The sequence below is a fragment of the Alexandromys fortis genome, unplaced genomic scaffold (assembly GCF_014885135.2).
Source record: "Alexandromys fortis isolate MF-2015 unplaced genomic scaffold, M_Fortis_MF-2015_v1.1 scaffold_5, whole genome shotgun sequence".
Classification (NCBI taxonomy): Eukaryota; Metazoa; Chordata; class Mammalia; order Rodentia; family Cricetidae; genus Alexandromys; species Alexandromys fortis.
In genome coordinates, this window is record NW_026067924.1 from 26340135 (window position 1) to 26355229 (window position 15095).

The 15095-nt window shown below is 39.7% G+C and overlaps 1 protein-coding gene across 3 annotated transcripts in view; it reads right to left on the reverse strand.

The window, feature by feature from the left end:
• Dip2c (disco interacting protein 2 homolog C) overlaps positions 1-15095 on the reverse strand; it is a 353635-nt gene that overhangs the window by 66060 nt on the left and 272480 nt on the right. For all 3 annotated transcript variants that reach the window (XM_050142287.1, XM_050142289.1, XM_050142290.1), the window contains 4 exons: positions 10323-10462; positions 5733-5869; positions 3862-4070; positions 1582-1696 (listed from right to left, as the gene is read on the reverse strand). In XM_050142287.1, coding sequence (XP_049998244.1) covers positions 1582-1696; positions 3862-4070; positions 5733-5869; positions 10323-10462 — 601 coding nt within the window. The remainder of the gene's footprint in view (positions 1-1581; positions 1697-3861; positions 4071-5732; positions 5870-10322; positions 10463-15095) is intronic.

Consider the following 15095-nt stretch of genomic DNA (forward strand, 5'->3'; position numbering starts at 1 on the left):
CGTGCTGCCTGCTGTTACTTATTTATGGGTTTTTTTTTTTTTTTGAGACAGGGTTTCTCTGTGATTTTGGAGCCTGTCCTGGTACTAGCTCTTGTAGACCAGGCTGGTATCGAACTCACAGAGATATGCCTGCCTCTGCCTCCCAAGTGCTGGGATTAAAAGCATGCGCCACCACCGCCCAACTTATTTATGTTTTTGAAGAAAGTATTTCTTTCTGGCTCAGAATTTGTCAATTAGACTAGGCTGGCTGGACAGTGAGCCCCAAGGATCTGCCTGTCTCTGCTTTTCTATCACAAGAACATACCATTGTGCCTGCCTTTTTAAAATGGCATTTGGGGATTGAACTCAAGTACATGCACAGCAAGTACTTGACCCACTGAACTATAATCTCCTATACTCTTCGTTTTGAGGGTTGTTTGTCTGTTTTTGGTTTTGCTTTTTGTTTTTGAGACACAGCCACAGACTATAGCTCAGGCAGATCTTTAGTGAGTGGCAATTCTCCTGCCTCAGCCTCTGAAATGCTGAATTACAGGAATAAGTCACTATAACTAGCCTTTGTAAATAAATGCATGCACAAAAACCTTGTCTATACCCACAAAGGAAAAATTAGTCACAAAAGAAAACTTCGTTTTCTCCAATGGAGCTTTACTTGGTATATAAACTACACTTTGGCCAGCAGTAGATAGCCAATACAAAATAAACTCAATGGTATTTTTGAAGGTTTTTTTTTCCTCATAATGCTTTGCTGGGCATTTTTTAAAACCATAAAGGTCTTTTATTTATATATTATGTTTTCTAATTTTGTGTTTTTATGGGATTTCAATGTGTGTGAGTGTATGTATCTCTGTGTCTGTATGCATTTCTTATGCTTTTCCTTTGGACTTTTTTTTTGTTCACTTTTATTTTCTATCTGTCTGTCTGTCTGTCTGTCTATCTATCTATCTATCTATCTATCTATCTATCTATCTATCTATCTATCTGTGTGTGTGTTTAGTTCCCATTTGTTTTCCAATGAGAGAAAGAAAGGATGTGGCTTTGAATGCGTAGGGAGTTAGGGAGGATCTGGGAAGAACTGTGGGAGGGAAAATCATGATCAGAATCTATTGTATGAAAAAAACTGTTTTTGATAAAAATTAAAATTATAAAAAAAACCCAGACTACTATACACAATATATATTATAAAAGTATATATCATATTGACAGTGCTCTGGGTATATGAAAGTCAAACAAAGAGATGGTTTTCTCACTACAATAAAAAGGTTGCATAATTTCACACAGGGCTATTGGCAATTCTCATAAATAATTAAAAAGAAGCGTTTGGAGAAAAGAGCATATAGTCTCATGATTGTAACAACACATGCAAGTCCGTCAACGAAACTACTAAGAAGCAGTTCTGCAGTTCCTGACTTCTGCCCTTGATATGTTCAGTTTGTTTCTGGACACTGTACAGAATTTCCTATCAGACAGTTTAAGCAATAGAATATAAACATATGGTCAAGGGAATGGGTGACAAAGGTTGAGCTACAATCCTACAGTGAATGAAAAAAGCAGGAGAAAAGCTTTAAGAGACAGCCATACTACCTGGAGCACTCTGCTCATCCACTGAAAACTGTCTTCCTCTGTGGAATCCGGTCTCTGCTCAGCCACAATCACTATCCTTTCATCATGAAGGACAGTCACCGAAAACACAGCTATCCTGCAGAAACAGAGGGAACCTGTGGTGAGCAGAGGAGAGAGACTTGCTTCCAAGGACTCCAAGGACTCCTGCAGCAGTAAGGACTTCATAATCAAGATTAATTACACAAATCTCAGGATTCTGTCCCAGATGAAGATCAGTTCCAGACTCCCACACATGAGCTAATGTGAGAAAATCATGTGTGTGTGTGTTGGGGGAGGGGGTGGTGTAACAATACACACCTAACACCAGGAGGCTGTTTGCCATCTCTTTAAGGTTTGAGAATAAAGTTACAGGTGTATCCAATATGCAGCCAGAAATAAGCTACAAATAGAGCCCAACAGAAAATAGTAAACAAACTTACAATATTATGGCTTTTTCTGAGTGTAATTTTTTTAGCAGGATATAAGTCAACTGTGTAGTTGCCTAAAGGCTGGCTAAGACGAAGAATAAATTTACGTATGATCAACGGAATGTCCAGTATTTGGAGAACTGTATCAATCTTTCTTGAGTTTGGAACTGTAATGTAGTCCTTTCTCTAACAAGAGAAAGTTTGTTTTCAAGTAACAGTTCTTTGCTCAAATCTTCCTGCTTTGTATGGTCAGCACAGAACTCTCTTTTAAAAATAGCTTCTTGTTGTGGAATATTTGTTTACACTGTAAAAATGTATCTCTGCCTAAGGTGCCTTCTGATTGGTTTAATAAAGAGCTAAATGGTCAAACAGCTAAGCAGGACAGACAGGTGGGACTTACAGGCAGAGAGGAAATGTGATTAATCTAGGTGCAGATGCAGAACCAGCCAGATGTGAAATGAGTCCGACACAAAGAATGGAATAGAAGAAAAAGCCACATGGTAGAACATAGATTAGTAAAAATATGGGTTAATTTAAGTTATAAGAGCTAGTTGAGTGCTGGCGAGATGTCTCAGTGGTTAAAAGCACTGACTGCTCTTCCAGAGAACCCGGGTTCAGTTCCCAGCATCCACATGGCAGCTTGCAGCTGTCTGTAACTCCAGTTCCAGAGAACTTGACATCGTTATACCAATGCGCATAAAGTTAAATAAAGTTTTTTTTTTAAAGAGATAGTTGAAAACAAGCCTAACTAAAGGTCAAGCTTTCATAATAAGTGTCCATGTCAATGGGAGGTGGCTGGCAGGATAGAGAATGACTTGTTATGTATGGCGCCCAAATAGGGGAACATATTACTACATAGGACCTGAGAAAGTCTTAAAAAACAGTTCCAAACATGTAAACATAAAGCCAGATGAGGCTTCCTAGTCCTGTAGTCACTCAGGCAGGCCATGGTATACAGTGATGTAGCTCCCTGTGGATTTGAGCCAGCCAGTGTCATGTGCACAGCTATGCAGCTATGCAGCAGGTTTAAGGCTTGGTCAGAGAAGGCTATAGGTGCTCAGTAAAGGTGCTGAGAAAACCTTTAAACAAATACAGCAAAAATTTTGTATGCACAGTCCTAGAAAAAAATAGTTTAAAAATAATAAATTCTTTAAAGACAGAATACAACCATAGATATATAGATATAGATAGTCATGTAAAGATGGGAAATACACACAGTGTCTGGATCCTGTATGGTACTTTGCTGACTCTGAATTTTTTAAATGCTAATGTACAAAAAATAATAGCTGCTGAGAGATATTCGATTATGAAAACGACTAAATTAAGCCAACCTATAAATTTTAAGAATGTGTTCATTTCAAAACAGAAGTCAGAAAATATGTTATGTTGTGGGAGAGGGTATGCCCTTGTTTCCACAGGAATTAAAAAGTTATGATTCTCTTAAATATTAATCAGATTTTATTGGGGGAAACCGGAAAATCTTGGCTACAGATATAAAAAAAGAAACCAAGAAAGACTACAGAAATGATTTATATGCTGATTCCTCTACTATAGGAAATAGCTCTGAGATTGCAAGAAAGCCACAGCCATGTGGTGATATACAGATTAATAATAGACTGTATCAGATCCTGCCTCCAGGTTCTTTGTGCTCAGTTTGAGTTTCTGTCCTGACTTTCATCAATGATGAACAGTACTGTGAAAGAGTAAGCCAAATAAACTGTTTCCTCTCCAAGTTGCTTTACATCATGGTGTTTCATCACAGCAATAGTAACTCTAACTAGGAAACAAACTATACCAAAAGTAAGTATTTAATTGGTAGACAAGTACCACTAACCTTCCTCTATAGACAAACTTCATGGGCTCTACAGCCAAGGCTGTGGCTACGATGTCATCGGCATTGTGTCTTCGTCCACTGACTACCATCAGGCCGTCCATCTTACCCACCACAAAGACAAGGCCCCCAGGACCAACAAATCCCAGCAAACCTGTCCTTATGAATGGGTATTCACTGATTGGAGCCCCGGAGCTTGTCATGGGAAATACCTAGGGAAACAAGGCTACAATTAAGCCAACTCAAAGGGTTAAGCAGGGTCTACAGTCTTGCCACTTCTCTAGAGAGATCAAGTTTACTTTCTTACCTCTTAGAACTCTGTCAGCATGAGGTCATTGTGACTTTGTTTGACAGTCTATAACCATGGTGTGATGTTCAATATTTGTTGTAAATTAGACTGGATTTTGAATAATTAGGAGATACAACTCTGATCATACCAGAGAGCTTTACATGAGGGAAGACCCAGTCTGAATGTGGTGAGGTCCATGGGCTGAGGACTTAGACTGAATACAAAGGAAGGTTTCCACCAACATTCATTTCTTGGTGCTTCCTGACCTTGGGTGTAATTGGACAAACTATCTCACATTCCTGTCACCATGGCTTCCCTACCATGATGGATTGTAATCTCAAACTGTAACAACATAAACTTTTCCTCCGTAAATAGCTTTTGTCAGGCAGTTATAGGCAGGTCAAAAGTAACTAATGCACATGGACACACAGTTCCCTCTTGTGTTCATCCCAGGCTCAGCAAAGTTCTCTTGCTTCTGCATGTCTGGCTGATGTGCAGGGGCTGTAGGAATCTCCACTCACAGGCTCTGAGTCTCCAGACAAGCAGCAGCCATAAATCATTGTACCATGCTTAAAATCTGGTGATGAAAGTGATTAATGGAGACTCAAGGTACATTTTTTAAATAACACATATCGGCAGTAGCTGATCCCTATTCTTTATAGAAAACACACTGAAAAGGAAAATGTAAAGAGAGCACAACTTGTCCAAAATACAAATCTTGTTTCCTTCAACCTTGAAGATAACCACACAGAAAAGGCACGTTTTTTAGATCATATACTCAGCTCCAGTTCCAGGGAATTTAGAGGTCTGAGCTCATACTCACATGTATGTTCACTCTGAGCTCTAACATTTAGAATAAATAACCTGTTCTACTCATGAATCAGTGAAATATTGTGTCAATCATAAGGCTAGACACTGTATGAGAAATAGAAGAAAGTTCTAAGAATACCATGATACAGTACTAGACACCAGAAGCTGTCTTAACTCCTTTTACATCTCTTTTTACTGTGTTCACCACCTACATAAAGCAGGTTATCTATGTATACCAGCCGTACATGTATATTCCACACATATCCCACATGTGTACACATGCACAACACATATCACACACTACATGTATGTCTATACCACAATCTGTTACAACATACCTTACACTCTCACTGTGCCACTGAAATTATTATTCACATTTTTCAGGTTCTCCTGAATTCACACCTAGTCAAGTCTAGTCTATGTTACAAAACTGTGCAGAATGGCCAGCTGACTTCCTCAGTGAGGGCATTTACCTACACACTTATGCACATGTTCATGTGGTTTTTCATCACTTATCTGTCAGATGTAAAAAACAACAAACAAAAGCTCCATTTTAAAGAGACTGTTTATTCTTCCTGGATACTGGCTAAAAGATAATAAAGCTGATGACTCGATTATCAAAAACAAAAATATAGTGAGAAAAAGCCCACCAGTCTAATATGAATGTTCTCTGGTGAAATCATCATCTTAATGATTTCTGTTTCTGAACACCTGGCAAAACTGTTCGGGCAGAGCCAGGGAAAGAGCTGAAGGAGGAATTTTGTCATCAACCTACCTCGAAGGTGTTCTTGGTCATACCAGAAAGACCATAATATGATGTTCCTGTGGCAACTGCACAGACACAGAGCTCCCCAATTTCATCTGTCCTGCACAACTGAGGAATACCATCTGGCTTCACTGAACACATGATGGCTAAAGGCAAAATAAAAGGCACAAGGAGAGCAAGGAGGAGAGAAATTAATGAATCCACAAATATCAATGGGGGCACAAATGAACAGAAATACCACCATGAATAAAATTCCATTTTCTCTAAAAGTTGCAACTTTTTCATATTGTAGCAAAATGTTAGATTCCATTATCATATTAATCATTTCAATTACTTTAATTTTAATATGAAAATTATATTTAAGAGAGAAAGACTGTGTGCCATTTACATATGAGATGATACTTGGGATGTGTCAGAGTCATTTACTATACATGTACCAGAGAAACAGCTGAAAGTTCCAAAACACATCCCTGCAAATGAACCAGCACAGGTATTTGTTCTCAAGTCTTCCAAAGCTTCTCTAAGTTGAAGGCAGAATTTAAACCCTCCAGTGTCCTACATAAATCTTACGCCTTGATTTAAATTACCTGTTGTACACAATCCTTCAGAGAATACCATTTAAAGGTTTTGGCACTCAGTATGTGTGACACACTCATAAGTAAAGGCCAGAAGTAGTGTCTTGTGTGTTCTCTGCTTATTCTTCTACCTTATTTTCTTTTGAAACAGGTTCCCTTTCTGAACCTGGAGCTCATCATTTCACCTATGTTATCTGGCCAGTGAGCTCCATGCGTTTTCTTGTTCCTACCTTCAACATCTCTGAGCAGCAGGATTTCATGGCTGTGGCAGATGTTTAAAGGGGTACTGGGGATCCAAATTCTGATCATGTTTACACAGTAAACAGTTGCCATCTGAGCCCTACCCCTCCAGCCTTTATTATGCACACATTTAACAATGCTAAATTCTCATTAATCTGTGACTCACATACTTACTTGATGCTTATGCAACTTCACCATCCTACCTACCACCACTATAAACCATAAGCCTGACTAGGTGGCCAGAGGCCTAGTGTCTTAGGTAAGTGATGTTTTACAGCCAGTGACAGATGAGTGTTTAGAAATTCTATAACCTCCAGAGGCTGGCATTACATCTAAGAAATAGAATCAACAGAAACATGAAAAGTTAAACTCGCTCACAATAAGAAAAATATACACCCAAACTACACCAAAAAGCAGAGTCTTGTAGTAAGTGAGTTTGAGATCAGCCTAGTGAAGTTAGTAAGACCTTGCCTTAAAATAAAATGTACAGGAAAGGGCTAGACATTGTATCACAGGCCTTTAATGCCAGCACTCAAGTAGCAGAGGCAGGCAGGTCCGCAAGTTCAAAGCCAGTCTAGTTTACATAGAGTTCTAAGACAGCCAGGGCTACATAGAGAGGCCCTATCTGTCTCAAGAAACAAAACAAAACACCAAAATGTAGAAAAAAGGCTGTGGAGGCAGCTCAATGACAGAATATGTGCCTAATGTGTAAGGGTGTGCGTTCAATTTCGAGTAGCAGAAAACACAAGCAACAAAACTAAAAGTAGACCAAACTGTCTTCATTTATCATACTAGAAATCATCATGAAGTCTGATGGGAAAGGCAGAGAGAAATAGGAATAGCACCCATCATTGCCAGGAGTATGAAATAATCAGAATGATGTGGGCATGCTGCAGATACAGACAGACCTTCAACTAAGATTAAGCCAACTAAAATCCCAGCATGGATGGGGAAGAGGCTTATGAATTTCTACTCCTAGCTGAGAAGCTATTTACAACTGATGGTTGATACAGGAGGAAGAGTAAGTTTTTCTTTAAGAATGAAGTTCCCGAAAGGTTGCTCATGATGACCCTATATTCATGAGCATATAGGCAGCACTAAGTAGACTCAGTGGGTTTTAAAAAAGAGGTAACTGGAACGATAGCCAAGTATTAAGAGCACTAGCTACTCTTGCAGATGACCCAGGTTTGATTTCCTGGACCCACATAACGGTTTACAACCATCTGTAACTCCAAAGAGATCCAACATCCACTTCTAGCTTCCCTGGGCACCAGACACACATATGGTGCACAGACACACATACAGGCAAAACACTCCTACACATAAAAAAATTTAAAGAGAGAGGGCACATAAAGTTGGGGGTGAAGCAGGGAGAACTGGGGACATAGAGAAGGAATTGCAGAGGAAGAAATGGGGGTAGATTTGATCAAAACCACTTATGTATATGTGAAATTCCTAATAACAATAAAAAGAAACACTTCACTTCTGAGAAATTTTTCAATATATTCCCATACCCATGTAGAATGAAGCTCAGATATGGTCCTTCACATCAGAATGCAGCGAAGAGAACAACTCCAACAACTGTGGAAAGTATATATTATTATGCATTCAAGCTGTGCAATGCTGCACTGCATGGAAAAAAAGCAAGTTTTTTATGTGCTAGCAAATGAATATAAGACACAAAATATGGTGTACTATATTCTATCACTGCATTTAAAAAGCCCAAATCCAAGAAAGACAATATATAAGTAGACATGGACAGGGGGGTGTTTCTATGATATGATTTTACACTACGGAGTATTTCTGAATAGAAATTTCTGAAAAGGAAAAAGGGTTTTCTGAGAAGAAACCTGTGATGCTATAGGTGACTTGAGTGGACAGGTATACTTTTTTCATTGTTATGTCACTTAAACCTTTTTATGCCCCAGTATGGGAATCCATTTGCTTAAAAACTAGTTTGCTTGGCTTTATAAACAAAACAACAGAGCTAGGTGGTCTGGCTAATCTTGGGAAGTGGGCAATGAGTCTGGGATGGCCTGAATTTGGAGTTTGGAGACCTAAGTTGCTCTGACTCTAGAAGCGCTTTCATGACAGGAGGTGGAATGGAAACAGTTATAAAGCTATAGAAAATTAGGAGCACAAGAGACAGGCTTTATTTCTGTTATGCTTTGAACTAGAAAACTGAAAGACCATCCCTGTACTCTTTATTGTTACGGAGAGGCAGTGTGAAAAATCCATCTCTCTGTGATTCCAAGAGGGCAGCGAGGCCTTTTACCCACTAGGTTTTGTCTTAGCACTCAGATCCCACCCAAGATGCCAAGGGAAGCTAATTGGCTATATATGGTTATGCAGTATATTAGACATAACAATGAGTGCTGTTTAAGCATGCTCTTGCCACTCTATTGTGTAAAGGAGCATGGAGGGACTTCAAAGGAGGAGGCCTAGATTCTACACAGAACCTCAATTTGAGAAAGCAGCAACATAGCTCCATGCTGGAAGACAGAAAATGAGAACAAATATGCTGATAAAGGTGACTCTGTGAGACAGGAATTGCGAACAACATTCAACAAATAAGAATGTGGCTCAGAAGCCCCAAGGCACATTATATGAAGGGCTAGAGGGGCTGGAGAGGAAAGTGAGGTATGACACAATGTTTCTTCAATCAAGTGACTCCCTACACTGCTTTCAGGCTAAACAGTAGCTTCACACCTAACAAAAACCTCTCATTCCTCAGGTTTCATACATACTCCTCAAAGCCTTTCATGAGGCCGAGCTATGGTGTCCAGTCTGGGCTGAGGCATCAGTTAGGATGAGTAAAGAGGGGATCTGGGTTGCAAAAAAGGAAGCAGCTCAGGACCAGTGCAGGGGTACAGACAGAGTCAGCCCATAATGCCTTCCTGGAGAAAAGGGTTCCAGAGGAGAGATGTCCTTCACCAGCTTTATGAATATTTTTGGTTCCCTTTTCTTGGAAGAGAGAACATTGCTTTTGGTCTGAAGATTAACCAGAAAAAAAACCAAATATTAGGAGTTTCAGTGTTGAACCCAAGATGCCATACAAATGGAAATGGGATGGACAAGAAAAGATAATGCTAACCTGTGTTCTAAAAGTGTAGGGATAAGTCCCACCCCTTAGGGGGCGTGTTCGCCTCAGGCTAAAGTTTTCCTATAAATTTGGTGAGCGTGCTCCCAGCGCTCGCTTCTGCTTTCCTGGTCTCCCCGGGAACGGTGGTTCTGTAAGTCTATTCCTCCATTAAAGCTGTCTATATTTTGACAATCTGTCTGCATTCGCTTACACCATTACATAAAAGCATATACTAACAGATGAGTCAGAAGGCCATGCTAGGACTGCCTACTTCATACCTCTGCTGACTGATTTTATGCCAACTTGACATAAGCTACAGTCATCTGAAAGGAGGGAACCTCAATTAAGAAGATGTCTCAGTAAGATTCAGCTGTAGGCTAGTCAGCAGGGCATTTTCTTAATCATTGATTGATGTGGGAAGGCCCAGCCCATTGTGGGTGGAGCACCCCTGGGTTAGTAGTCCTGGTTTATATAAGAAAGCAGATTGAGCAAGCCTAAGGGAGCAAGATAATACAAAGCACTTCTCCATAGCCTCTGTGTCAGTTCCTGCCCTGTCTGAGTTCCTGCCATGGCTTCCCTAAATGAAATGTAACCCAGAATAGATAAACCAAATAAAACCTTTCATTCCCAAGCTGTTTATAGCTGTGTTTTATTGCAACAATAAAGACGGAAAGAAAGACAACACCCCAAGGCTATACTCACCTCCAGGCATGACAAGGCCGACATCCTGCACTGTGAGCACAGACAGCTTCTCCTCTGAATCCACACGGATCACACCATAGGTCAGCCCATGCATGGATAGCACACCCCGCCCTGGTGGCTGGTTGCTGTCATCTGTGGGCCTAAAAGGGTAGTTTTCGTTGAGCATGTTCAAGTAAACAAACCATTCTACTTTTAGATGTGCACATCTTCACATACACATGTACACATATACCAGGTATAGGTAGGGATCTTCTAGAGATGAAGCTGGCCACCATCTGTGCCAGCACTGAGGAGCACTTGCCTCCTGTTTATGCAGTGTACTTCTATCCAGGAGTTGACCCCAGAGTTCCCAGGCTAAAAATGCCTCAGAATGTGGAGGTAGCACTAAATCCTCTACTCTCCTGATATTCCCTCACGACACAGGTCAAAATAAATAAATCCACTGACCCATGATGTTCTTTCTCCTCTCTGAGGTCTGGTTCCCAAGTCTTGTAAATGGTGAATGAGAGAGAGCAACAATCCTAAGAATATACATCGTAAGTTCAGGGAACAGAAAAGGTGGGCAACCTGGCTGATCAGTTTCAATTCAGATGTATGCTATCTAAGCTTAACCTCAATTTCAAATGCAAAAATCTAAGTTCTATACTAAGCCATGCTAGGTATATAATGACTTAGATGGCAGGTATGCTGTAAAAACTCTTTGTGGTTTAGGAAGTATATGGATTTTAGACAAAGCACAGTTCTGAAATGATGACCATGTTTTTATCTCTGCTGTTGTCAGCAGGCTACAAGAACTTAAACCTTTGTAACTCCCTGGTCTTCAAACACCTCTCTCCAAAACCCCCGCTGATCCCCACTATGGGGGTTCACAACGTTTTCTTCCTTCCTCTATCTGGAACATTTCTCCAGTAGACACTCATACACACAAACTCTTCAGAGAGTTTAATTATGAGACTAGAATTAACCAGCCTAATAAAAATACATATGCCTATTGCTCCCATTTCCAGAGCCTTGAACTACATGTAAGCCTTCCTTCATCAAACTACTAAGAACAAGCAGGTAGGTTATTCATTTCTGTATTCTACCCTTGGAGCAGAACCTAGCAATAAAATTTGATAAATCAGTGTACTAAAAAAAAGTTCAAGATTATAGACTTCAACAATTAAATTCTATATTCACTAAGTAAAAGATCACAATTTTGATAAACCTCACACTTTTTTCCAAAATTTTCTTAATTTTTACTATATTTTAACAATTGTGTGCTATGACCTGCATGTGGAGGACTTCTTCCATTTGTGGATCCCAGAGATCAAACTTGTGGTGTTAGGTTTAATGGCAAGTACCTCTACCTACAGAGCAGTCTCACTAGCCCTGTTTCTATAATTTTCCATGGGAAAATCTTTAACAGAGTTTTAAAAACTCTATATTGGTCTATAAACACGAGTTTATGGTTTAACATTAGAATACTGTGAAGGTTTATAGAGAAGCTAAAGAAGTACAAGTTAAAATATGGGAAAAAATAAAGTTAAAATTTGCAAAAGAAGTTCATACTTGTATCAAGTAGTTGGGATATGAAAAAACACAAAGGATCAAGAAATACAATTATTCTACTTAGAAGAATTAATAAGGCTAGCGCTAATCAACTAAGAACACTTGTCTAAATAATAAAGCCTACATGAAACTGTCTGGAGTCAGTAAGCTCAAAAAACTCCATAGCTGTTATTTCCTTGCCCTTTGCTCTTTTCTGAAGACTTCAACAAACCAAAACTCTAAAATGAGAAAAAAAAACAACAACAAACCACAGCCCTCAGGAGCCCCACCACCCTTTTCCTACCCTGTGACAACACTCTACAAAGATACGATGTGCAAAAAGGAATTAAAAACCATAGCATTGACGCTGGGGAAGTAGCTCAGTTAGAACAGTGTTTGCCTAAACCACACAGTCCTTAGTTCTGCATAAACTGGGTGTCATGGTATATGTTTGCAATTTCAGCACTTTGGAGGTTGAGGCAGGAGAATCAGGAGTTCAAAGTCATACTTGGCTACATATAGCAAGTCCAACACCAACCTAAGATACATGGGACCCTGCCCCAACAATAAAAAAATTCCTCAGCTGGCTGCCAGCTAAATTGTTTAACCTCAAGGACAACCCTTCTGGTACCTATGCTAACCTTATTTTGGAAAAAAAACCTTCCCACACACAGCAAAATAGAATTATACTAGCTAAGTGTAGATCTTAAATCTTAAGTCTTTAGGAGATCCAAAGAACATAGGCAAGGTAGAATGTCTCATGAAGTCAGAAGCAGACTAACATTCAAGTCAAAGGATGCCCCAGCTATTGGCTACCTCCATCAATAGAAGGGTGCACTCCCAGGTCCCCTAGAAGGAACAATTCTGCCCACACCTTGACTTTGGGCTTTAGACTCCAGAAGGAGAGAACCAACTCATTTTTTGATTTTTAAAGGCAACCAGCTGCACTTCTTTGTTATGGCAGCCTAATAACTAATACTTATTACTAAGATATTCTTAGTAATAAAGGGGAGAGAGTTACATAGAAGCAACATCTTTGTCTGGTTCTGACAATCCTAAGCACACTTAGTAACAGTGGACTCTGCAAATCTGAAGCCAAGAGGGTGTCATACTTTCAAAGTCCAATAGTATGTGGTTTGTCATCTTAGTTGCAACAACTACATTTAATAATAGTTGAAAAAATTAATAAATGTGCTGGATTGTGGTGGCGCATGCCTTTAATCCCAGCATTTGGGAGGCAGAGGCAGGTAGATCTCTGTGAATTCAAGGTCAGCCTGGTCTACAAGAGCTAGTTCCAGGACAGGCACCAAAACTACACAGAGAAACTCTGTCCCGAAAAACTAACTAGCTAACTAACTAAATAAATATTTAAGAAGTGTATTAAGTATCTTAAGTTTTAACTGTTTCAGAAGTAATTAATATTAATCCTGCTTTAACATAGTCTATTACTACATATTATATATAATAGATGCCCTTGCTTGGCAGAAGAAAAGACCCCAGAGTTTTCTTCCTTACTAAATACATGCCAAAGAAAGGAGGAAATGCTTATGAATTCTTATCTACCTTCTTTATCCCTATCACTCCACCTGCCTCCCAACTTCTTCATGATACTTGGTGTTTCTAATGGCTTCTTTTTACTGACTGCAAACATGATACTCTGATGTCTTTCAAGTCCAGAAATGCTAAGACTCTTTTACAAAGGTATACTTATTCAAATCTCTATAGCAAACCTATATAGGTACTATTTGCCTCATTTTCAGATTAAAAATTTAAAGCACATACATGTTTCTTGTTGCTGTGACAGAGTACCCTACAAAATCAACATCAGAAATAGTTTATCCTGTCTTATGGTTTTAGGGTACAGTCTACCATAGGGGAAGGCATGGCAATATATGTGAGGCAGCTGATCACATTGCATCTGGAGTTGGGAACCGGAGAGGTGAACATTGGTACTTAGATTGCTTTCTCCTTTTATTCAGTCTAAGTCTCTAGCCCATTGGATGGTGCTGTCCACAGTGGGTCTTCCCACTGCAACTAACCCAACCTAGAAACTTCCTCACAGACATGCCCAGAGGTTTCTGTCCTATGTGGTTCTAAATCCAATCAAGCTGATAATAATTATTAACCATAACATATGCTAATTGTCCAAGCTACTGGTAGGCTTCAGAGTAGACTTCATGACTAAAACACTATTGGCCTCTCATCTGGATGGTTTCCCTGTCCCATTATTAGGATACAATGCACATCTTAGCTGACTGCAGCTTTAGATGCCTATTTAAATGCAAATCTATGAGCCACACTCAAGCACATTCTCAGCAAAAACTAGTCAGACCACACAGCACAACTCACAAAATTCTTAATGTTTTACCTGTTCTCTAGTTCTACCTTCCCGCACCAGTAATCTATTCACATGTTTATGTAAATCCTTGGACTCTAACATGAAAGTAAATATAAATTATGTGCAAATATAAACACATTTCAATGAGAAACAAAATCATAATATGCATATTCTGCAACATGGTTTCACATAAATACATCTCTGGATCTTTCCACATGAGTGTGTACTCTGTAGGTATGTACAGGCACATCACTGTATTTGCTGTATTAATGAACCCAGCTGTCTTAATTGATATGTAGTATTTAATAATAGTAACACAGGGTCATTTATTTTAGCTCATTTTTTAGTTTTTTTTATTTTATTTCATTTAATTATTATTTTTTCATTTATTTTACATACTAACCAAAGTTTTCCCTCCTCCCTTCTCCTCCAGTTCCTCCTCCCTACTCCCAATCTACCCTCCTTGGCACCCACTCCTACTCCATCTCCATTCAGAAAAGGACAGGCCTCCCAGGGGTTTGAACAAAGCAGGGCTCCTCAAGTGGAAGCTGGCTTGAGCTCCTACCCCTGCATCAAGATTGGGCAAGGTAATCAAGCCAGCAGAGGGGGAACAGGTTCCCAAAAGACAGTTAAGCATCAGGAACAGATTCTGATCTCACTACTCAGAGCCTTACAAACAGACCAAGCTACACAACCATCATTCACATGCAGAGGGCCTAGGTCAGTCCCATCCAAACTCCCTAACTGTTGGTTCAGAGTCCATGAGCAGCAAGGAGCTCAGATTAACTGTCTCTGTGGGTTCCTCCCTCATGACCATGACTCCACAGGCTTGTGCAATCCCTCCTCCCTTTCTTCAGCAGGACTCTGGAGCTCAGTCCAGTGCAGGCTGTGGATCTCTCTATCTG